General features: G+C 35.8%; 1 protein-coding gene across 1 annotated transcript in view; it reads right to left on the bottom strand.

Annotated features, from left to right (window-relative positions):
- The window catches only part of ATRNL1 (attractin like 1), a 526,301-nt gene that overhangs the window by 337,411 nt on the left and 163,669 nt on the right, over positions 1–25,221 (bottom strand). Inside the window, exon 20 of the mRNA XM_086616365.1 lies at positions 17,713–17,806. Coding sequence (XP_086472491.1) covers positions 17,713–17,806 — 94 coding nt within the window. The remainder of the gene's footprint in view (positions 1–17,712; positions 17,807–25,221) is intronic.

Raw genomic sequence — 25,221 nt, forward strand, 5'->3', positions numbered from 1 at the left:
GGACATTCTGGTAACTAAGCTTGAATTCTGGAAGCAGGTATAGTTTTCTGTAGGAATATTAAGGAATATTCATGACTTCTAGCTATGACTGGAATTTGCAGAAGAAAATACTCACACAAAATGTTACCTCATAGTTTTCATTACCATGCACTAATAGAATATATGACAACCTGCTATATACTATTTAGAATAAACACACAAAGTTGGATACAGCTGGAGTGTATAAGCTCGATGCATCCACTATGGAGGAAAAAGATGTACCAGACTAATATTTGGGGTTTACTACTCAGTGCTTCTTTTCTATTTCTAGGCCTGCGTTTAACTGGAATAACGTAATTTGAAATTCTAGCACGTTTATAACAAAGCTACGTTAGTCACCATTTCTTTTGTTCTTTTCTCCTCAATGAAAGAACTACTGTTGGCTGAACGTTCACTGTAATTTCTTTTAAGGTCAGTACTTAAATGACATCTGTGTTGCAGAAAATTTCATATGATACACACATAATAAAGACAGGAGATGAGAGATTTCTAGGTTGCAGAGATTAAGCATCAAAGGTAAAAGGTGTGGACAGGTACAGAGTATGCATGGGTTCAAATATTTCAATTAAAATAATCAGCATTCTGTGGCATAACAATTAAGTCTCAAAATAACCTGCAACGTCATCATAGTTTTAACTGCAAAGAAATACTTACGAACATTAAGAAGACGATGAAGAACAGCCAGACACAATTCTACAAAACTGAGCACAGCAAAAGCTCTAATCAAAGCTTCCAAAGGGTAAATGTCAAACCATTTATTAAATCACGCAGTTACTTGTTTTTCAAAAAAGCAACTATTTTCAAAAAAAGCAAGAACAAAAGCAAAAAGCTAATGGTATAGGAAAGGTTTCATGAAAGTCAATAACAAAAAGACAAGAGCATTAAGAAAAAAAACATAATGAAGCTTTATCCTTTTTCTACCCTAAGAGCAGGGTTGGAAAATGCATTTCATTTTATACATGCCAGGGTGGTTTAAATACAACAGAAAAAGGTGAAAAAAATCCTTAAGTACAATTCAACAATAAAGGCATTTTCTTTTAAAAATAAAAAATAAAAATAATAATGCATAATTTCCCCAAAGCATAGATTTACAGAATTCTCATTTCTGAATCTTAGAGGTATTTTACTTTTATGTGGATGGCACTGAACAGCAGTAAAGTTGTTCATCTGTTTAGATGTGCTCTTACCTCTTCTTTTATTCATAAATACAGAGGAGGCAATTTTTCTGTTCAACATAAAGGACTGACTTATATATTTTTTCATTTTTTATGATCATCATTTGTCACCTTCAAAGCCACCTTACCTCAGAAAACTTTACCAACTCCAGAAAACAACAAATAATAATAAAGAGAAGGAAAACAAATGAATGAGGAGAAGCAAAGTATCAAGAACAGATAGGAAGAACTTGGTGAATGACTTTTGTGAAAGTCTTGCTGTTATTCTGCACATGACAATTTATAATTAGCCTCCCAAGAGCTGGAGAAAGTAAAAGTAAACCATATGTCCCCAATTTGCACCAAATCCGGGAAATATCCTCTCTTAAACTTAAGGAACAATGTGTTACCGTGTATTTAAATATTTATCTGCACCAGGGCCCAAATCTGTGATTAAACCAAGGCTATACATAAGAAAGGATAAAATGACCTAAACGAGAACAGGATTAGAAAGTCATTTTGAAGCATCTGTTAAAAAGTAATTGCTGCCCTCATCTCCCCCTGGATCTTGCAAGAACTCATTTCCAGGCCAATTTTTTTTTTTTTTTTTTTTTTTTTAAGTTAAACCTTCTTTATGAAATCTGATTTATTGAATCTCTTTTGGCATATCTGACTGTTCCTTTACCCTTTAATTCTTGTCACTTCTCTGTAAGCGGCACAACAGCTTTCTTCCAGGACAGTGCCACTTTGGACGCGTTTCGTATGTTAGTTTGGCAAACTCACTGCTCTCCCTTTGGCCTCCTGCTGTAATTTATTATTCCGAAATTTATCATGGCTCTGTGTAACAGTGAGTGAAAAAAAAGCGTTGTGGCAGGTCAAATTTTCAGATCTGATCATATGTTTGCTTTGATTCTAAATCAGACTCTTGTCACTATTTAAAACAGCTTTTCTAGCTAAGTATTTACTTTGATTTCTGGTACTTTGTTCTTTTTTTAAATTGCTGAAAAATTCCTTTTCTCGTAACATAAAAATAATAGATGGAGATGGAGAAGTAAAGCTGTGAATCAATCCTTCTGAAGTGATAATCTAATAAACCATTTAGGCTTCACTGTTGAAGTTTAGGATATCATCAGGGCTCTTGGATTGATTTATGCTTTTGTAATCAAGCTCCCCAGTCCTGTTATCTAATAAGCTAGATAAAGAATACCACTTACTTTTCAATACATACCAAAAAAAAAAATAGAGAGCTCAAAGCATGCAAAGGTTATGCAGCTTAATTTGTATTTTATACTTTCTAAAGATGATTCTTCAGTGCAAAAGATGAAAAGAATAAGGGAGCATTTCTAATATTAAGACATTATTATCTTTCAGTTGGTGAGTACAGATAGGATTGGTCCTGTGCTATTTGTTGTTCCCCTATCAGTTATTGTTCCCTGAAAATACCTTGAATATGATGGAGAACTTGCTTTTTGCAAAGTCAAATTTTGTTAATTTACATTATAAAAGGTAAAACATTACAGCTATTTCTCAGTAATACTGTTTATTTTAACTTACTGCCTTTTCATGTTTTGTTTATTTTATGTCATTCACATGATAATCCAGGCTAAGGATGAAAAGGCAAAGAAAAAAGGATGTTTATATATGCATATGTGCTTACATACGGTCAACCTGCACAATTCATTTTCTCAGGCAGTCTATCTTCAGATTTTTAAACAGGAATGAAACAAATACTCCTCTTAAATAGACAAACCTGTGGCAAGGAAGAATAACAATACAGGTAATCCCATCAGATTTCACTGATCAACTACAGAATAGGCCTTTAATCCCATTTCTGAAACAACATAGTTTTTATAGCCCTTTATTTTTCTTTATGTTATTCAGTGAAGTTAAACTACAATTCAAATATCCACTGTTTTCTAAGCAGCTCTTTAAAATGTTGCACGCAGTACTCTTATCACCATAACAGAATAAAAAGAGTATGTCTTTTTAGTTAGCCCCTCATTAATGCAGAAGCCAGGGCTACAGGAAGCTTTTCTAGTACTGCCTGTACTTGGGACACGGGGAAGCACACCACAACAATCACAGATGTAGATACAAGATACAATATGTAAGAAAACCTGCACAACTTCCAGATGTCCGCACATACAACTGCAGAAGAATCCAAGTTTGTTGCCACTGGAAGGGTCCCCAAAACGACGACTCTTTAAGCATGATTTGGCACTGTGTAATTGATGTGATTAGTCTACATAATTAGCAGCAGCTTCATGAAAAAAGAAAGGAGAAGCAATGCATTTCTCATTCCCATGTCTTAATACCAAAATATATTTCTTAGTTCTAGCTATGCATAATTTTAATCCGTTATGCGCAAACTTCTTTTAACACTCTCAGTAACTATTGGAGCAATTTAAAACTAATCACTGGCAACAAAGTGAAACAAAATATTTTAACATTACAACCAGAAATATAACTATTGCAGCTAAATTTTCATCTATATGTAAAGGTATGCAATTGACTAAAGGAGAAAACAGAAAATGAAAACAGCAGTAGGAAGATACATATTACTTCTATTAGAGATCATAAGAGCAGAAGAAAAGCAATCTTTCCATCACCAGGAGATTTCTAAAAAATAGTGTCACAAGTACTCATCTGACTGAGCATTTCCTTACTGCTGTATAAAAATGGGTTTTCTTCCCCTTTCTTAGTGAATAAAATGAATAAATATCACACGCCAAAGCTGATAGATATATCATCACAACATAGCTCTTACTGACTTGTAAGACTTGGAAAATAGATTTAAAAATAAAAACAGGACACGGTATTTTATGCAAGTTGAGTACTGAGTAATCCATATCGTGGAACATAAAGAGGCACTATTTTAATTTCAAACATAGCTATGTGTTAACAGCTTATAGAGAGCTAAGAGCCATCACATTGGTATTTTCTTTTCCCACTGCTATCTATACGCTTGTACCAGACTTAATGACAAATTGATTAAACCAGATGTTTATTTCAACTCTTAACAACTCTTGTACCTATTACTAATTACCGTACTAATAGCCTATCAGATGTCTGTTATAAGCCCAGATCTATACTGCCAGTGGATAATATTTTATTTGAGGGTTAAGACTGGAGAACGTTGAAGTAATTTTCAAGAGCTGCAAAAAGTCACAAGCACTGTAGAACTATTAAGATGAAATTAAGATTCATAGAATCTGTTTTGTTAAATTCACAATTCATTTCATTAAAAAAAAGAATCAAATGTTTGGATTACTATATACATTAAACTTGCTCACTGAAAATAAGGAAAAAGTGAATGTTCAGGATAGGCCTACCTTTAGAAAACCACTTTTTTTCTTGAAATAAAAACTTTCATGCAGATCCCTTCTCATTTCATAAGACAAAATATTTGCTTGGGTCTACTGTTTATCATCAATATATTCTTTCTGCTTTAAATATTTCTACAGTCAATACAAATTAACCCATGCAAATCACGATTAAACTAGGTGTAGAAGTATATTCACTGCCATGTATTGACTTGGATAGCACAAGCCTGGACAACAGACACGCAAAGTGGGTCAGTGCCTTGAGCCTTTGCTCAGTCCTGGTCAAAATTATGTGATCAATCTGGTAGATTAAGCAGTATCAGCCACACAACACTTTAAAGCCACTAAATGCTTACCCCAGTATTAGAAAACTCTTTTCAACAGAGAACAACTCTATAACAGCTAATACTTTCAGTTACTTGTCAATTAATAAAATCAATATCAGCTTCAAATCATTCAACCTGATGTTCATTTAGAATGGCAAACTTAATACAGATTCTACTGAAAAAATACTATTTTCATTGTAAATGCTGCTTGAACACATTCTCTGCAAAGCTTAAAAAGGGAAAACTGGATTTTCAATGTGTGTGTTACATCAGTTACATTTAGTAAAGAAATACATGTTGTGATGGTTAAATTCCAACTCACCTCCCATTTTGAGACATTTTGAGAGGGAGTATCTTAATGTTTTTATTGTATTTTTAAAATAGTGAACTGATAGTTCATGTGACAGCTTTACTGAAATAATTCCTATATATACTTCCTACTGGATTTAAATACAAAGCTCTTTTGTAGTTAAAACTAAAATCATTTTAATAAAGTTCAGACTACATAGAATCAACTACCTCAGAAAATGACGGATATTAACAATATACAGACATACTAAGTATGACATACAAGTCAAATAATTGCTTACTCATTACTATTCAAAAAGATTTTTCTTTAAAATAAAAAAGAAAAAACATTATATGTAATTTGAAAAGCATAAATGTATTTATCATTTACTGAGAATTTACATCATTTACTGAGAATTGATGCTTTGTGCCTCAGTGAATACTGTCATCTCAGGAGGAAACATCCTTATTAAAAAAAAAATAAAATAACAACTCACATACCACAAAAAAAAAGCCCCACCAAAAAAAAAAGCCCCACCAAAAAAAAAAGCCCCACCAAAAAAAAAAGCCCCACCAAAAAAAAAAGCCCCACCAAAAGTGTTCTGGAGAACATGAAATATTATTTAATAAGCTTACCATAGAATAGTCCCTGTCATAAATCTCTAAAAAAAAAAAAAAGTCAGAATTTACATGAACATAAAATTAACTACATGCAGAAACAGCTGGGGTTCCTTTGAAATCATCTCAGTTTTACAGATCAGTTTCAGTTGAGAAGAAATCACTTCACATATATCAAAACCCAACATAACTATGGCCCACAATTTTTACTTGTTTTGCTCAGAACTGCAGTCTGTGTTATGTAGTACTTAAAAGTCTAACAGTACATATTGAAATACCAGTTCTGCATATTGAAATCAACATCTGTATCTAAATCACAACGGTTTTTACAATACGAGTCTACTCTTTTTAAACTTCAGCCATCCAAACCTCATTTCTGTTGATAATCATTTAATGAAAATGGATCAATTCTCCTTTCTCTCTAGTAAAATACTGTAAAAACAGTCTTGCTAGCTCCCTAATACAATGCTACCATGAATGATTCAGGAGAAAGGATTTCATAAGGGTTTTCTACTAGAATACTTTTAAGCACTTCTACCAGAAACTGTTAAGTTTTATCCTTGGCAGAAACCACAGGAGAAAAGTGAAGCTGTGCAAAGAAGATCACAAACAATTAACGTATCTCCAGATGTAGCAATCAAAATAGCCTACCAGCATCTGCTACTTAACACCTCCAGTTGGTGCCCATTTGTACGCAATGAGCAGTTGCATTGCGCTGGGGCAAGAAGCAGCTGGTTAATCCCAAGTGCTTGCAGGGGGGCAGCAAGCCAACAAGGCCAACAACAGCAGGACATCTTGGGATCGAGCTGCACGCCCAGTACAACATCTCATCGTGCAATGGAGAAGTGGAATTCCTGGGGAGTCAAGGGAGGGGGACGATTTCTTGGAAACATGCGCAAAGCTTTCACTCCCATCAGGCGAGTAGCACGTGCTTACGACTCTTTGCCACACAGATGTTCAGGTGTATGGCTCTTAAAATCCGACAGACAATTCTGCCTTGTCTCCTGATAGTCATCGTCTTGTTGCTGTCGTTGTCAGGATCAAATATTTTAAGTATTTTTTTCAGTCAGAATTTTGAAAATTTTGATTGATTCCTCTTACCCTAAATTGAAAACTAATTAAAAAGAACCTGCGTGTTTCTGAAACACCTTGTCCTGGTTTCAGCTGGGACAGAGCTAGTTCTTTTTAACAGCTAGAAGAGCTCTGTGCTTTGGTTTTAGTCTGGGACTCGTTATGAGAAGAACACTGATAGCACACTGACATTTATAGTTGGTGCTGAGACCTCAAGGACTTCTCAGCTTCTCATGTTTTACCAGTGTGCAGGAGCACAGCAGGCTGGGGGGGGAGCACGGCCAGGACAAAGGGTTAACAACTCCCCTTATAATTTCAACTTGGACATAAGACTGAGGGCCAAATTGGCCAGTGAAGTATTCCATATCATGCGGTGTCATGCCCAGTATAAAGATGAAAATTGACCAGAAAGAAGGGCTTCTCCTCTTCTGGAGGCTCTCACTCTCAGACTCTCACAGTGCTCTTTCTCTTACTCCTTTTTTGGGCCTCTCGCTCATCCAAGATTGTGGCATTGGGACTCATCTGTTTCAGGATCGCTACCCAGGACAGGACAGATTGTAGATTCAGATTGGATATTTGGATATTAGGAAAAAGTTTTTTACCATGAGAGTGGTAGAACACTGGAACAGGTTGCCCAGAGAGGTGGTGGATGCTCCATCCCTGGAGACATTCAAGGCCAGGTTGGACGAGGCCCTGAGCAACCTGATCTAGTTGGAGATATCCCTGTTCCTTGCAGGGGGGTTGGACTAGATGACCTTTGAAGGTCCCTTCCAGCCCTAACCATTCTATGATTCTATGATTCTATGACAGGCCTTGGTCACCAGGTGGTGAGCAATTATACTGTGCGTCACTTGCTTGTATATATTATTATCATTATACATATATATATTCACATATTTATCATTATTAAATTGTTGTCTCTACCCATGGGTCTCCTGTCCTTTTCCCCTTTAATTCTCTTCCCCATTCCCTGGGGGTGGGTGAGCGAGCGGCTGTGAGGTGTTTAGTTGCCAGCCAGGGTAAACCATGACACACCTGAAAAATTGATGGCTTTACACAGCCAAAACTGTACTTTTTTTAAAAAGTTTTGATGAAGGTGACAACAATACTGCTGTAAGTCCTTCCTTTGCCTCAGTTCCCTTCTACTCTCTCCCTACATCTGACAAACTCAGCTCTTTTCCATCACACAGGACCAGTAATGATACATAAAATTTTTATAAACTGTTTTTAAGGCTGATCTGCATCTCATATACTAACCAAGATCTCCTTAGGAAGACCAAAAAATTAAATTCACTCTGATAGCATTGAGTTCTTAAATGTATACATATACATAGTTAACTATATATATACATATACATAGTTAGTGTTTCATGAAGGCAAAAATAATCATATATATCAAATTTTTTGTTCTAGATAAAGGGCCCGTGAAAAACTCTAACACTTGTTTACTCCACGATACTCACCTTGAAAATGTGAGGTAAAAAAAAAAAAAAAATTTTCCTCCACAAATTTTTGTAGGAGTGTTTACTCTTAAATCTTTGCCTTCTGCTCCACAGTTAATTGTCCAAAGTTTATTCTGGCAGCAGCAGTCAGCAATAATAGTGATGCAGAGGGTTGCTACTATAACATAGCATACACTGAATTTAATCAGTTATGATATAGCAGTATATACTAGAATTTTTAAAAGAAGCTCCCTTAAATATCTGGTTTTGCCAGTCACAACTCTGCTGAAGGTTTTTTTTCTGATGACAGTAGGATGAGTAGCCAGAAAAGCCATCATTACTTTCTTTTCCTTCTATAAAGAGAATGCCTTTTCTTTAACCAAGAAGTAGGAAGGCCCAGACAGCTTCATGCTCCACTAGAAACATATGCTTTTTTCCTCCTCTGCCTGCAGCAAACATTCTAAATTTTAAAAATTGGGGTTTGGGTTAGAAAAGAATGGAGGATTAAGCACTGTCTTCTTTCAGATTTAGGAAAAAATAAGCTAGCTTTTTAACTCTTATAAAACAAACAAACAAAAAAACCCAGCAAGAGTTAATTTTATGGTGTAAGTCTATAAAGAAATATTTAACAGTCTTCAAAGAGGGACAGCTACCTAGGGAGAAGACTCCAACTTCGCTGTCTCCCTTAAGAGGGACACAATGGAACAAAAAAAGCATCAAAACTGATCAAAGCCCAAATCCACAGACACAGACATACGTCCTGTAATGCTTCATATCTCACCACCAAATTGTTAGATGCTTAGTTGTTCGAGGAGAATTCCCAAATGCAGAATGGCTACCACAACTGCCCACACGGCAAACAGGAGGCAGTTAGGTGCCTAGGGACAACGCGTGTTGGAGAATTCCTTAGCCACCTGTACGCTCTCCTAGAAGCCTTTTGTGTGACTGGGAGTTACAGATCAAAATCATTTACTGGACTCAGGCGTGAGTACGGTTTCTTTGGACAGAAATGGCTGGATCAGTATATTCACTGGGCAGGTGTGTGACATACAGGACACCAGGTGGACAAGCTGTTACTATCTGGAAAAGAGCTGGAATATGACAGCAGGTATAGCAAATAGTGAAGATGTAAGCTGGGTAGCTCAGGCACAGAGTGCCTGGCTGTACTGAGGCAAAGAAGTTCATTAATAAGGAGTAGTAACAAGTACTTTACTGGAGGAATTCACAGATGTTATCCTATACATGACAATTTATGATCTGTGAGATTTATTACGGTTCCCATGAACAATGAGAGTTTATAATCCAACCACAGCAGCATGAAAAAAAAAGAGTAATTACATTAATGATTAACAGAATTAGTGACCATAAGACTCAAATGAAGATATTTATGATTTGTGGGGACCTCAGCATCGTATCTGGACTGAAAGAATAGACTAAGGGGATATTTGGTTCACGCAGATTAGGGGAAACAACTGGCTGGTAGAACTGCATGTTGGTAAGAAGCTGGCATCCACTGTCAGCAACCTCCTGCAAGTTTTTTTCTGGCATCCGAACAACAATTTATGTTGGCTGTTTTATAAGAAACACTCCGGTCTCCTTTTACACCTTCTCAAAGAAGCAGTGCCAAGAGATGGTGTAACTGCATGTGCCTCTCCCACTGGGCTGGTCGCTTTATAGGAAGAGTTGTTCACACTGATCTTGCTTATGTTAGTTTTCGTAAGATCTTAACTGCAGTTCTAGTCCTGGCCACAGAGAAGCGTTCCCAGGTGCCTTCACGGCACACCCCAAACGATGCAACGTGGCACAACCCCAACATCACTTTCAACAGTTTGAACTGAGCAAAAATGCTCTCAAATTGTAAGTCTTAGCAACCCATTGTGGTCCTGTCTGAGACCAAGGTGAAGAATTGTGCTACGCAGATACGTGCAAGTTTGCTTTAAAGTTAGCCCTAGGTAAGACGTAAAGCCAGCCTAAGCCACAAGGCCCTTCACCCTCTCCTTAGCTGTACAGCAACAGCCTCAAAACCTCCTAAACAATTTATAAAAACAAGCACAGAAGCTAAGGTCACAACTTTGCTGGATAACAAAAAAACAGACTCAATAATAAAGTAGTTTTATGGCACTCATAACCTCCCTCCCTCTCCTCTTTCCAGTAACTCCTCTATGCGGCACAGGCTATCCTTGTTTCTCTTTTTCCTGTATGAGAGTAACTATTAGCATCACTCCTGCTCCTAAACTCATGCCGTAACTGTAGCTATACATCCCTGGACAATTGGGACTATAGTAACACTTTCTACCAAACATTACTAGCACTTCTTACAGAAGAGGTTTGCTTTATAACAGAGGCATTCTGAGCACTGGAATTCAAAACAGGTCTCACTGCCATGTCATCTGTGAAAGACTTAGGCAGCCTGCCCTGTTCCACAGCTTCGCAGATATATCCTGCACTAAGCAAAACGGATTATTCAAACGCCAATCACTGAATGGAATGGCCATGGCACAGGAGGAACAACTTTTAAAACCACAGTATTTTGATTCACCTATTTTGAAAGAAAATCTAGCACCATGTATTTTTCAAATAGAAAACAAAAAAGACATTACTTAATTAAATCTATATCCAGCATGCATACTAACATAAACCAGTTGGGCACACGAGACAGGTACACTGCTTGCATTCCTATTTTACAGCCAGCAGCCTCTGAAAAGTTGTAAAAGAATGTCTGTTTTGCTTTGCAGTTTGTATTTTTGGAGGTAGCCTAGAGAGGAAACAATGAATATAAAAAACCTTAGAGAACAACTGAAGCCCAGTGGTGAGTTGATTCTGCTGTATCGAGCTCGTCAAACCAAAAGACATATTTATATATGGTCATTCAGTGAGTTATAGAAGAACCTAACTTAGAATGTAAAAGCAAAATCACTTTTTTTCTCCTGAAAGAGAAACCCTCACACTCAAACTGTTCCCCATTTTCATAGAATCATAGAATGGTTAGAGTTGGAAGGGACCTCAAAGATGATCTAGTTTCCAGACAATTAGTACTAAACTCAGAAAGACAGAAGGCATATTTCATCGGAACGGAACACCTAAGAAAATTGCTGGTACCGTTTTTAATTCAGCTCTTGGCAAGAGATATCTTGCTAACTTAACCAGTTTTACATTGCAATATCAATATTGCAGTGTTCTCCAAATTTAACGCATTCGCAGCTGACCCACAGTAAAGTACCAATATACAAAGCTCTTGGCTAAGTGCTGGCCGCTGCTCCTTCAGCCACTAGCCCCTTCTTGACTGAGCACACTGCCTTCTACAAATGAGGACATTCAAAATCCAGTTCTTCTCCATTTTTACAAAGTCGGGCAATTTCCTGAATAAAATGTAAGTTTGCAATCTAACGATGCTTACGAAAAGCATTGTTTCACATTTTCAGAGAGCCCTCTGAAAGATCCCAGACAGCCTCGTGAACTTTACATATTATATACTGAATATACCAAGAGAAAGTGATCTGCCACAGAAGGAAAAAAAAAAAGTCAACTAAAAAGTTGATAGTGACATACAATACTGCCAAAACCCATTTAAAAAAATACTGCAGAAGGCTCATTGCGAATCGCAAATGTTATTTTTCTTCAAATTTTAGATTAAAAACTATGTAAAATGTTCCAAGTGCTTCTGAGTGTTTAAGCCATTAGAGTGCATTTGGGTCATGTTCTGAAGCTTTGATATTAGACATATTGTTTAAATGAAAGCTGCAATTTAAGCAAAAATGATTGATGCCAGAAACAGGGGAAAAAAAATAAGTATCTCAAGTCCTTGATAGATCCGGCAATAATTACTACATGTAGAGCAGAAAATTAGTACATTTGAAACATATATTTGATGTTGAAGTGGGAGTTTTATTTTATTGTTCTCCTTAGCAACCTAATGGTCTAGCTCTTTGAGAACTAGCTGAGGGCTTGAACCTATCCTCACAGAAGCAAGCTAAAATTTTCAGGCGGTTAAATAAGAATAGAGGCAGTCATTCCATCCACCTCTATCTACATGCCCCGTTTTGCTGGAATTCTCCTAGAAACATCATAGCTAATGGAGTAACATCCATAGGCACGTCAAAGTTTTCTGTTAAATGGAAAACTCAAGGACTGGACTCAGCATGAACAAGGAGAAAACACCTCATGTCAAACACAGCCCAATATGTAAAACTAATGGTGAAATATGACCAAATAGCAGAAAAAGGAAAAATATTCTGGGGAAAAAGAAAAAAAATACAGTTTGCTTTAGTTATTTACAACATTCAATATTATACTTTTTAACTTCACTTTAGAAAAGCACGGGTCACCATAGCAACTAGTATTAAATAGATTCTACCTTTTATCAGGAAAAGTAAGTTCTTCAATAGAAGAAGTTTTTTTATTAAACTTCCAGCAACTAGAATCTCCCTGGGTTGGCTGGTTGTTTGGGATTTCTCTGTGTGTGTGTGTGTCTTTGATAAACAAAGTTCTAATAAAGTGAATTTGTTACATGATTGCTGTCAATTTTTCCCCTACCAGAAAGCAGAGCTTTGAGAGGAAACAACGGGGAATAGATTCACTCTATCAGCAACTAAGGCTGCAGTGATAGCAATAGAATGGTGGCTTTGACTCATAACGCAGTATATTTATACCTGCCTTCCCATCTGGTAAGAGGAATTATACCATTTTGTAGAGAGGAATTATATAGAAGAGGACAGCTGGATATTTTAAAATCACATTCTTATGTAAATCAGACTATCGATAAGTGCTTATTATTTATGCACAGATCATTACATTATTAAATAGCTTTTTAAAGCTTGTATACAGTGAAGATTTCACCAAATAAACAGGGTATATTTTTTATAAATAATATAGTATTTCTGCCACTTCTTCAGAAGAAATAATATGACTAAGAAATGAACAATCTGAATATTTATTAGAATTAAAATGAGCAAAATATTACTTTTTCATTCCAAAATACCCCGGATCTATAAATTTTATACTCTTAAACTGATCCTTCTTACAACTACATAAAATATACTATGAAATATGACATTAACAATAATTATTTCCTCAACACACACACCCCCCAATATTTTATTTCCACCTAGCAGTTCTTCGTTATAGAGGTCCTGAAGCCCAGTTTTTGCCCAGTTCTTACAAGGTTTTCTGGTAGTAGGTTTTTTGTCTTGTTTTGGGGTTTTGATTTGTCTGGGGGTTTGTTGTTTGTTTTTTTTTATGCACCATAGCAGATGTTCTTAACATTTTAATGTTTCCCAGTTAGGTAAAATTATTACTATTCTAATTTATTATTGGGAATTTAAGATAGACTAATATAATATCTAACCCGCCCATCATTCAAAGATACAGTTTCAAAGCCAACAGGACAGGTCCAAAAGCCTAAAATCTGCCACAGTGGAAAGTACTTAACAAGAGAGATTGATTTCCTTCCCCAAAAACTACAGCAATGGCTGTAACTGGGAAGTACAGTGCAATAAATGTTACAGTACATCCAGTAAAAACTGACAATTTGAAAAATTCACCATGAAACCATATTTTCACCAAGCATTTGTAACCCTGTAACCTTTCCAGATGCTCATAACATGCCCAGATTTACACAGATTTACTTCTTTACTTCTAAATCTTTACAGCAGATTTTACTTCTTCTGGCTTGGAAGAGCCCAGACATGCTGAAACTTCTCAAAGAATGATATAAGTACTCAGTTAATTGTCTAATTTCCATATTTGTCTTCCTTGCATCCAGCAAAAGTTCTCTCACTTCGTATCAAAATGTGAACTTTGAAATATCCCCTTAGCATTTTCCTTACATTTCCATAGGCCTGTTCCTGAAAATGTATCTGTGTATATAACCCTACAACACGATACACTGAAACGTATAAAATTTTTAAAACCTCTGTAAACAAAATTCTATGACTGAATAAAATGAGCAGTGAGCAAATCAAAGAAAATTAATAAAATTACCTTAAAGTAATAATATTAACTTAAAAACATGTTTTAAGTCACTATGATTTTCCTGTTACTACCAACTGAACATTTCATTATTAAAATTAAGTGGGGAAAAAAAAGTATTTTTATTTATATTTAATGTTTTACAGTCTGGTTACTTCGAATAATCAAACCATTCTAATCAGTTCCTCCTGTTTAGGACAGTATTACAAGTTTTTACCAACCGTAATTACCTAAAGTAAACAAAAATACTTCTTTTTGCAAAAAAGATTATCATGTGCCATTAAAGAAAGTGTAAAATAGAAGGCAATTGTATGCTCAAAGCTCCTTTACAACACTAATTTTGATTTTAAAAGCGACTGTGCTTCACGCTATCCAACAGTACAATTCAGAAATTAATATAATTGTGATGAGCATACTAAAAAAAATTATAAATATAAAATAAGAAAAAAAAAAAAAAGATCCTCCTCCATAAAAACACAAATACCTAGCTGTTCTTAAGATAGGAAGGAAAAAAAAAGGTTGTAAAGTTTTCTAAAAACCCTGCCTCCAAGACATGGTGTGTATTGTACATGACGAGCAGATATAAAAGCTTCAGAGTAAAAGAGGAAGCAATGGAGGGAGCCCTGCAGCTCTGACTCTGATCGATAGGAGTCTCAAACAGGAACATAAATCTAACTTTCACATCAAACAGCCAGAGTTTGGAAATTTCACAGAAATCCTTATTTTAGAAATCACGGGGTCATAGGTTTGCTGCTGCGATTGCACAACAGCCTATCCAACAAGTGGCAAAAGAAAATTTTTATCCAGAGTTATCGAGAACAGTATTCACATTTTGAATCAAGTTCCAGATGATTTATGCAAAATATAATAAATTAATAAACACAAGTAAAGCATTTAGCTGGTTTAAAATAATCCTTATCTTCTAGATAACTACTGTACATGAATTTTGACAATATAAAATGACAATTTTAAAACCGGTTTTGAATGCAAGGATAATTTTTACAGAGAAAACAGTTTTCTATATTTTAAACATAATACGAAACAAATCAAGCTTGCATTCTTCGTATGAAGTTTACAAATCAGATGACAGTACAGGACTGAATTCAGTAATTCAGGAGTGACCTATTTTTTATGATCTTCATCTCCTGATGTTCTAAGGGAAATTATTTAAAATCATTTGATTGAAACTTCCACATATGAATGGATTGCTCTCCCAAACCAACCATCACAATAAAATGACAAATCCTAAGTGTATAATCTGATGACATGTACTAAAACTCTGAATCTGTGCTTATTGGCTTTCTTGAGGATATCCAGTGATCTTAACAATGAGTCTCCAGTACTGAAATTTTATCCTGGATAGTCTACTACATTCAAAGTGCCTATAACTGGAACTGGTCTCTTTCTACATTTGCTTTCATAAACTAGATAGTCTACATAACCTTTTTTTAAACTTTTTTTTTAAAGACCAGAGTTGGGAAAAGACTTAGGAGTAGAAATCCAATTTCTATGCTAACATTTGTGTTTATGAACACAACAGACGTCAAGCTCATAACATGAAATGTGACCATAGCCAAAAACCATTTGAAAATGGCTGCTCTGCGAAGTTTATTTCAGCCAAAAGAAATCATTTGGAATACCAAAGGCTTGAACAGCACAGGTTGCCCTAGATAAGCCTTTGGTCTATGTAAGAATCTAGAAAGGGGAACGTATTACATGTGACAAACCCAGGGATTTTCAGTCTGAAACGGCAATTTTAAGTTTACTCTGAAAAAGTCAAAATTCAAATCTCCCTTTCCTCCATTTTTTAGAATTTCTGTAACTCTTGACCAGGACAGGAAAATCCACCACTGGAACAACCTTTTCTCTTCTAGTTCAGTAAATGGGATAGAAGAACCTTTTATGACAGACATAAACTCAGGACAGCAGACTGATATAGCTGAGCAGCACAACTGACCCTGTGAGACAAAAGTTTCAAATGAGAGAGGAGAAAACGATGATGAAATGGACACAAGACAAAGGGAAAGCAATAGCAAAACAGGTATGTGAGATACAGACTGGGGAAAAGGTCTACAAAGAGTGCCTTAGGCTGAATGGTACTTCATAGAGGATTGGAGTTACGACCAAAGAAACTGTTCCCTGTAGTTCAAGCGTTCCAATGCACAGAGGAGTAGATTTTATTATTTTTTCCTCATTATTTGTATATAGATAGAATGACATCAACATATGTCCGTGCCACACACTGGTAATCAAACCACTCATTAACATCTAGAACTGGTTAAGCGTTTATACACAAAAAGGAAAAAGTAACATCTCAGTGAAGAGTTATTTGAGTTTAAAGATATTATCATTCTTCAGCTTTTGTCATGATAAAAATTCCTCATTTAGTCCTAATCTTGGTTTCCCATCTCATCCTGAGTGTGTAGAACTGGCCAGACAACAAGTCCCAGAGCTACCACTGAAACAGGATACCTGCCAGCACAGCTCTTTCTCATGAATATACACAGTGCCTCTGCAACAGATATTTTTGTTTCTTGACTATTTATCAAGCAACGCACTAAAGGTAGGATTCAAGCCAGTTCATTAAGTGTATCAAAGATGAATTCACAAATCCAGTGAAAGAATATGCCTCATGGCAGGCAGAACATAACCTTCTGGCACCTCTCCCTGCCGGAGAGGAAAAAGTTGTATTTATGCCTTTTCCCCAGTTCCAAACAACATTGCTAAGACAATTTTGAGGCCAGATGCTATTTAAAATAACTGTGATTCTGAAGGGAATAAGATTCCTATAGGATAACACAGTGTACATAACAGAATGAACTGAAAGAAACATCTTTAAATATAAGACTATTCATTTAATGTGTTATTTCTTCTACTTGACAAGTTGCTCCACTTCAGTAGTTCTCTGTTCTTGGCCCTCCCATTTGTTATTCTCTATCTTAAATTGCAAGCCTTTCCTCTCAACACAATAAGCTACCACAGTACAAAACAGGATACACTAATTGTACTTTCCATGACAGGTCTACACATTCCTCTGTTCTACATCTAATGATATGGGAAAATGTCTAAAATTCTGTGCGTCTTAATATATTTCCAAAACTATAAAAATTCAATCACTGCAGATTATGATCAAGATACGTGACAACTGTACTGAATACAATTACTAATTTCACAGATATTTTTTACTCAGAATATTTTTTTAAAAAATCCTTTAAAAAAAAAATGAAGACAACTACAGGTAACTCTCCAGTTACTTCTTTTTAGAGGATATTTATTAAATCTGTAGTGTCTACAAAACATTACTAATATCTGCGATGTAATTCTTATACAAGACTGAGTAATACTGAAATTTCCTAAGAAATGTAGGGAACACTAGATTCATCACTAAAACATTGTCAGGCCAATCACAAAACCAAAAGGAAAAAAGTGATTATACACTACGCATGAATCGCAATAACTTTGAGCTACATTTAATTGTACTCACAGTTGACACTGGTCTCCTTTGATTCCCTTAGTTGTGCAGAAACATTTTCCTGTTTGCATGTGACAAATATTTGCATGTCCACTGCATGTGCAAGCTATAAAACCAAAAAGAAAAATGAGATTTATTCACCCATATTTTACTTTATAACTAAAGGAATTTTCATGCATTTTAATACTTCATCCTAAACACATTTCCTGTAAGCTGTATTAAAAAAATAAATAAATTACTTCAATTATAAGCTTCTTTGAAGAACGTTTCACTAACTTATCATTTAGGTTATTTTCTGTAGAGTTAAGAACTATGCATGTGTTAGGGGCTTTCCTCCATACCTTGAATAATGGCAGTTTGAGAATAGTCATTAAAGTCTACCATTTCCATGTGCAATACAGAAAATTATTAACAATACGTCTTTTCTATACAAGGTGAAATCCTGACCAACGACAATGCAATGGCAAAATTTCATTAGTTTCAAATGTCTAATTAAAGAAAGTATTATTGCAGATGTTTGGTAAAACGTCTAATATAATTGGAACTCTTAGTTTTGACGAAAGCAAACAAAAAGAATGCTTTGGAATCATGTGAACGAAAGCTGAGTTTATACTGTCATTCCTGTTCATAACAAGAATATTCTAGATTTGAACCGAAGGGGAATCACAGAATTGTCATCACTCCACTCCTTTTTTTAACTCAGTGGCTAAAGTAAATCTCTCCACACTGGTCTGCTCACTGTCACTCTTGCTGCCTGATTGATTCTCACCTCAAGACAAACTTTTACATTCCCAATTCCTGAGCTTTCTTTTTGCTTTTCCTTTCCATATTTATACAAATGACTGTCTTGTTTAGGCAGTCCTCCCTCTTCTCTAACCAAGCATACAAAACTTAATAACCTCCCTCTGGTGACCATGTCGGTAAGTTCCCACATCATACTGGAATTACTACCTGCTAATATTCACACCACATTTAAAGTCTTTTTTTACCACAATGTAACTCTGAACCTACCTTGATGATCACATTATGCTTTCACTGAAGTTTTAATTATTACTAAGATAAAGGATTTAATATGTGAGCACCAGCTTGGGAACAGATATGATACTAAGTGGTGACCTGTATATAATAAAAGTTTATTTTCCACTTTATAATCCTAATATTAAATTTCTATCAGAGGCATTAGGTTTTAATGACTCTACTCCACTGATAAGGAATAACACACAATGAACACTTCTGTGACAGTCCCCCATACGATACACACTCTAACCTCTCTGCCTCAGCCTAAGACAAATAGCGAAAAAGGTAATATAACAGCCAGAGTAGAACCACAATTAAACAGAGGATATTATTGACAAAATATTTCAATGTCAGGAATTCCACAGTTTCTTCAGCTTTCAGAACTTGTGAAACAGCCAGCTGAAGGAGCGATTTTTACTAAAGAGGTACTAGAGATTCAACCTGTCTGCAAGAAACACACACCAGAAATTTCTATGCAGCATATAGTGATGAGTGACATTCTTCTCTCTTTCATAAAACGGCCCATAACACTTCTGAAAAACACCTACAGTTTCCACAGAGGGATAGATTTTGTAACTTTGCTATGGTCTTGACATTCTACAATAAATATTCATCGAAGTGCTACTCCTCTATAATCAGTTATGTTTTCCTAAATCCGCTCATGTTTTCCCCTCTGCATTTACGGAATGATCATTAAGACACTATAATCTGGGAACGCCTCTTCTTGAAAGCTAATTTTGTTTAAATCTTTGCTATACTTTCAGTGAGAAACAAAGGAATATATTCTTAACAGCTTATTCTGCTTAAGATTAATTGCTCTTAATAGTGATGCACCATTACAAGACCGCACAAAAGTCGTAAAGGAGCTAAAAGGCTGAATTCCAAATCATATTCCAAAAGCTGTCAATATATTGACAAATACAGAAGCTATTTCCAACCAACCTTAACTGATTATTCCCATAGTTATTTTTCACTTAATAGCACGTAGATTGCAAATGTGAAAGTGGAACTTCCTTTACTGAAGTAGCTTTTATTTAGTAAAAGCACTTAAACACTAAATTATAAAAGCCTTTGGACACTATGCATCTTATCACCTTCTTGAAAAAAGGGCTAAAATGAATTATATAGTAAAAGTAACAGATGTATGAGACTTTGTGGAAGGGCAAAACCATTTCCTTTGGCAGCTGAGACGTGACTTGTATACTCAGTCCATGGAATTACTGATAAATCAAACTTTTCAGTCCCATTTATTGCCAGGGACATCTAAATCAAATCAGCACCTATAAAGTGCACTTCAGTGTACTATGTACATGCTCACACAGGAGACACAGATGAACTCCACTCCAGTCAGCCAGGTATCTCCTTCCATTTAAACTGCATCATCTTTTAATCCCTGCGCTCTGTCTTTACCTCTAGAGTTTCCTGGACTTATACTGGAGAATCATTAAATAACAAACAAATCTGATTGAATACATTTTCCCATGGACTCATCTCAATTTTGATCAGTGTGTATTCACAGTGCACACAAATAAAGGACACATTCATAATCTGGTGTCTCTCACCAAAAACACCAACATGGTTGCTCTACCTCAACTGACATGTATATGAAGCTTCTATTTAGTGCTAAGATCAGTATGGTTGGAAAAGGAGAAGAAAGAAGGAGTTGAGAAGACTCAGCACCTTGTATTCCAGATTCCTTGTCAATGAAAAAGCTAGTTCTGACAAGACCAGCAGCTGATTTTCTTCCATTACCAGATGAAGAGCAATTACTTGCAATGATCGAGTCCCTAGTAATTTAACTGTTCCCTGGATAATACCTTGAAAAAGGACATCAGGAGCTAATCGCTTTTACATTACTTTAAAAATCTCATCTGGACAAATTTTATTTAAACAGTAGTAACTGCATGTTTTAATTAATCTCAGGCTTGCAAGCCTGTGATGAAAAACGGATTTCTACCAATCTGTGGACCTCTATGTGGGGAGTAACTCCAAAACCAAAATACAAACAAGGCATCCCTGCTGTTACTGAAGCAAATGCAAATATATGTTATCAAACAAATGCAGCAGCAGAAGCAGGACAATATTATAGCACATTCAGTGGAAAGAATTTTAGATGCCATTATCTTTGTGTGTCACTTCAGGTTTTTTCCACTGACCTACTTCTGAATAATACAAAAGAAATTATGAGCTTTGAATATGAACTATGTTTACTAATTAACAAATTGCAACCTAAGACTACATTTTTTTTCAAAGTAAGACAATATTTACATTCTCCTGTTATCTCAATATTTCCATACTCCTTTTTCCATATTTTCTTTAATATTTTCTACGGGCTTCCTCTGTTTAACCATTCTCAGTGAACTTTTCCTTTTCTGATGGTAGTGTAAGTCAACGGGCAAAACTGCAGCTACAGCAGTGTCTCTCAGTCTAATGCTAGTAGAAATATGCCAAATCCTGGAATCAGTTTTAAAAGCATATTTTGTTTCAATCATTCTCAGCTGGTAGAAGCCAGCACAAGAGATTTAATTTATATTTTCCATATTTTTTATTGAGGTCTCAGCCCTCTCCACCCACATGCACTTGCTTTCAAGAAAGGAGGCTTAAGTTCCAGCAGCAGCCTGTATTAAGTAACCTTTTTTTCCTTTTACCAAAAAAGGACAGTTGTCGTCATTAATGTTGATCTAAAGAAACACTTAACATCATTTTTCTTCGTAAGAACTCCCTAAAGTTGAAGGAAAAGGAAATAAGAGTTAAGAATTAAATGAAAGCTATACTCAATACTTCACATTCCAAATTCTTGTCTCTTTTTTTCCTGTATATTTAATAAAAGGCTTAAGAGTTTGAACAGAACTGCAGGGTGGTAAGTAGAGATTTCCAACTGAAAATACCAGGCTTAGAGTACTTCATGCTAGATGGTGGGAGGATATTATCACTTTTGATTTTCTGGGCCTGCCTGCCCCAACTTCATTAACATATCTTAGACACTGTCAAGGAAAATTTCTGAGATCTCATTTTTGTGCCTTAGTGTTCTACAACACTGTATTTTCTGTGGCTTTCTATGAATTTAGCTAAGCCATCCCACTGACATTCTAAGCCAATAAGAACAGTTTCAGCTTCTGCCACACTCGAGCATTTTACCAAGTTTCAGCACCTTTTAACGGATTTCCTTTCTCCCATTTATTTCCTGCACCTTTCATTAGAGATTTTTGATAGCCACAATTCTTCCACACGTTCAGTCAGCCACAGTGTGAATCTTTTGCCTTGTCACATCTCAAGTGATGTTGACAGCAACACATTCCCTGTCATGACTATGCTTTAAATAATGTCCAATTCTTAACATGAATTATTTTATTTGGGATACTGACAGTGGGCTTAAAATTAGAGGATGAAGCACACCTACAGGGATTTGCTGGGTTAAGAGACATTACATAATAACAGAAAAAATCCTTATACTTTTGGATAGGGATATTTCATCCCTAACGGAAAGACAGAAACAAATAGAAAGATAACAACACTTACAAGCCCAGTAGCAAAAGGCTCTCTAAAACTTTTTTTTTTTACTTACAATACACTAAAAAAAATAAAACGAAATCTAGAGTCAACTTTTGGCCTTATCATCAAAAAAAACTCATCGCCAACATAAAAAAATAATTTCACCAATGCCATGGTACCTTTTGCTGCGTACTGCCATACGAACAGTAGTGCAAGGCTGCTAGAGAAGGGCAGTGACTATCGACAGGGTACATCAGATTCAGGTTCTGCTGTATGACATATTCTAGCACTCATAGCAGCACCATGCTCAAACACTTTCAGGAGGTTACAATGACACTAATCCTTCCTCAAAGCTTCCCTGACAGTCATCAATGCAGAGAACAGCTTGAAATCCTGCTTCAACTTTATAGCAAGTTTAATATACAATAACGTTCTAACAGTCTTATTAACTTCTGTTCACATTCTCTATTTCCTCCTAACTCAAGTACTCATATTCAGTATTCAAAATTCAGAAATTAATCTCTGCAAACCAACTGGTTAAAATGAAATATACAGAATATTCTCTTAAAAAAAAAAAACCTGCATCCCAAAACACTACTGACTTTAAATTATAACAGTGAGTTAATTCCAGGCGATGTATTTTCAATGAGCTAATCACACCTCTAGGATTCAATAGAGATTGATAATATATCATAGTTGTCTTCCCCTCATGGGAAAGAAGTACATCTGACCTTTCCTATTTCATAATTCACACAGTGCTAACAGTTTTTAATTATAAGGACAAGCTTAAGACTCAAAATAAATACCAGCTTCAGCTGGATTTCAGAACTTAGGTAAGAATTATCATTAGCCTTACACCTTCCAAAACAAATTGCAGTACATGAAACACAGAAACACTTGTTACTGATGCTTATATTTCACTCAAAGATACAAAAAAAGATGGGAATTAAAATTGTCACAATTTTGTGTGTGAAAAAATCTGGCACACAATATCAACATAGAGACACATTTTATATCAAAATATGTTATAGAACTCTGATGGAGTATTTATTTCATGTTTCAAATTCCTGCTCAGACAAGTGTCCATTCTTTAAATCACCTTTCAAAATTTATGAGTTATGTGATATGTATGTTTAAAAAGAAAAAAAAAAAAATCACATCAGCTACAAAAATCCCTCTTGCAAGCAAGACCAGAAACTAGATGCAGCATTTTGGAACCATTCATTCACCCCCTATCATGACTGAGAAACATGAGTTAAGTACATAAAGTCATATAAACTGCCTCCAGGCTGAGCTTTAATACGGAGTTCTGATCACTTTTATGTTCTAGGTATAGACACACCTTAGAAATTCAATCCTCTGTAGATGCTGGAAATGATCTCTCAGATTGACGGACAAGATTTATAAGTTAACGTCTCATATCAAATATTTTAGTGCAGATAATGAGTGAACTTCTGTAATAAATCTCCCTGTCATCCTCTTCATACCAAGCTTTGGTTTGTATCAGAGTCCGTGTCCACCAACTCAGTTTCATAGGATTGAAACCAAACAAGAAGATGGTCACAGGACCACAAAGGTCAATAAGGGACTGGAGTATCTTTCCTGTTAGCAGAGGCTGAGAGAGCTGGGATTCATCCTGGAGGAGAAATCTCAGGGGGATCTTACCAACGTGCATAAATACTTGATGAGAGGGGATGAGAATCTTAGTAGTGCCCACTGACAAAAAAAAAAAGCAACGGCCACAAATTAAAACCAGGAAATTCCATCAAAAAACAGTAAAACACTTTTCTACTGTGACAGTGACCAAGCACTGGCACAAATTGTCCAGAGAGCCTCCATCCTTGGAGATATTCAAAAGCCAACTAGGACTCTGCTGCTCTGGGCAACCTGTTCTAACAGACTCCACTTGAGCAGGGGTGGACCACGCGATCTCTGGAGATCCCTTCCAACTTCAGCCTTTCTGTGACTCTGTGCTTTTTGCACAAGCTCACCTCAAGGACTCCAGCCTTTAACAGCTGCTCTGTGTTATCCTACTCCCAGGTAAAACCCATAAAACATGTAGTGTGGATGTTGGATGCTGTTAGTAAATGTGGTGGTACTTTAGAGATGGGTTCAACGGTCATGTAACACTGTTGCAACAGTGCAAACTATCGCAGTAGGCGCACACGTACTCCGTGCTGCTCCTTTCAACAGAAACGGTGAGTTCAACCCAAATTCATGAGTCTTCTCATACCCACTGTATGCACTCCTCTTCAACTTGGGTTTTCATTATGCACATATACTTTTGTTTAAACAGTTATTTTAAATACTTAACCGCCACGTAAAGGTTTTATTAATCATTAAATGGCTTACAATAATAAACCTGCTTAAAATATATAATTCTTAAACTATTTTTTCTCACGTTATTTTTACATATTAACTGAAACGATGACATTATAGCTTTAAAAAAACAAACACACACTACCACCTACCCTATTTTTAAGGAAACGGCAGTTCACATTACTCTTTTATACAACATGCAGATTCTAAGTGGAACTGGAAGATTATAAGAAAACAATGTAATCCAGTAGAGTAAATTCATGCTGTAAAATCACAACCCTATAGAAATTATTAAATAATAAATCCACAGCATGATTGACTGAGTTGCTAGCTCAGCATATAAACAAGAAACGTTGTTCTTGCTGATGCTGACAACAAAAGAATACCCATCACTATTTCCATGAAGCATGCATTTTAGACAATTGAATTTAAAGACACTTATTGCTTAGCCTCCATCTCCAACATATAGCTGCAAGAGCAATTTCCTTCTCAAATGGAGCTCACTACAAATTGTACTTTAACTTAAAATGTTTGCTTACTTCAAAGATTACTAAGCCAGTAGCTGCACACAGATAATTCCTTTAAGACACCTCGCTGATTTTTTCTAAAAGGAAAGCTATGACAATGCTATTAAATATTGAGGCATGCTACTTTAATTTGGGTAATGTGCAAGGCATAATTCATATAAAAAAA

The sequence above is a fragment of the Tauraco erythrolophus genome, chromosome 9 (genome assembly GCF_009769465.1).
Source record: "Tauraco erythrolophus isolate bTauEry1 chromosome 9, bTauEry1.pri, whole genome shotgun sequence".
Lineage (NCBI taxonomy): Eukaryota > Metazoa > Chordata > Aves > Musophagiformes > Musophagidae > Tauraco > Tauraco erythrolophus.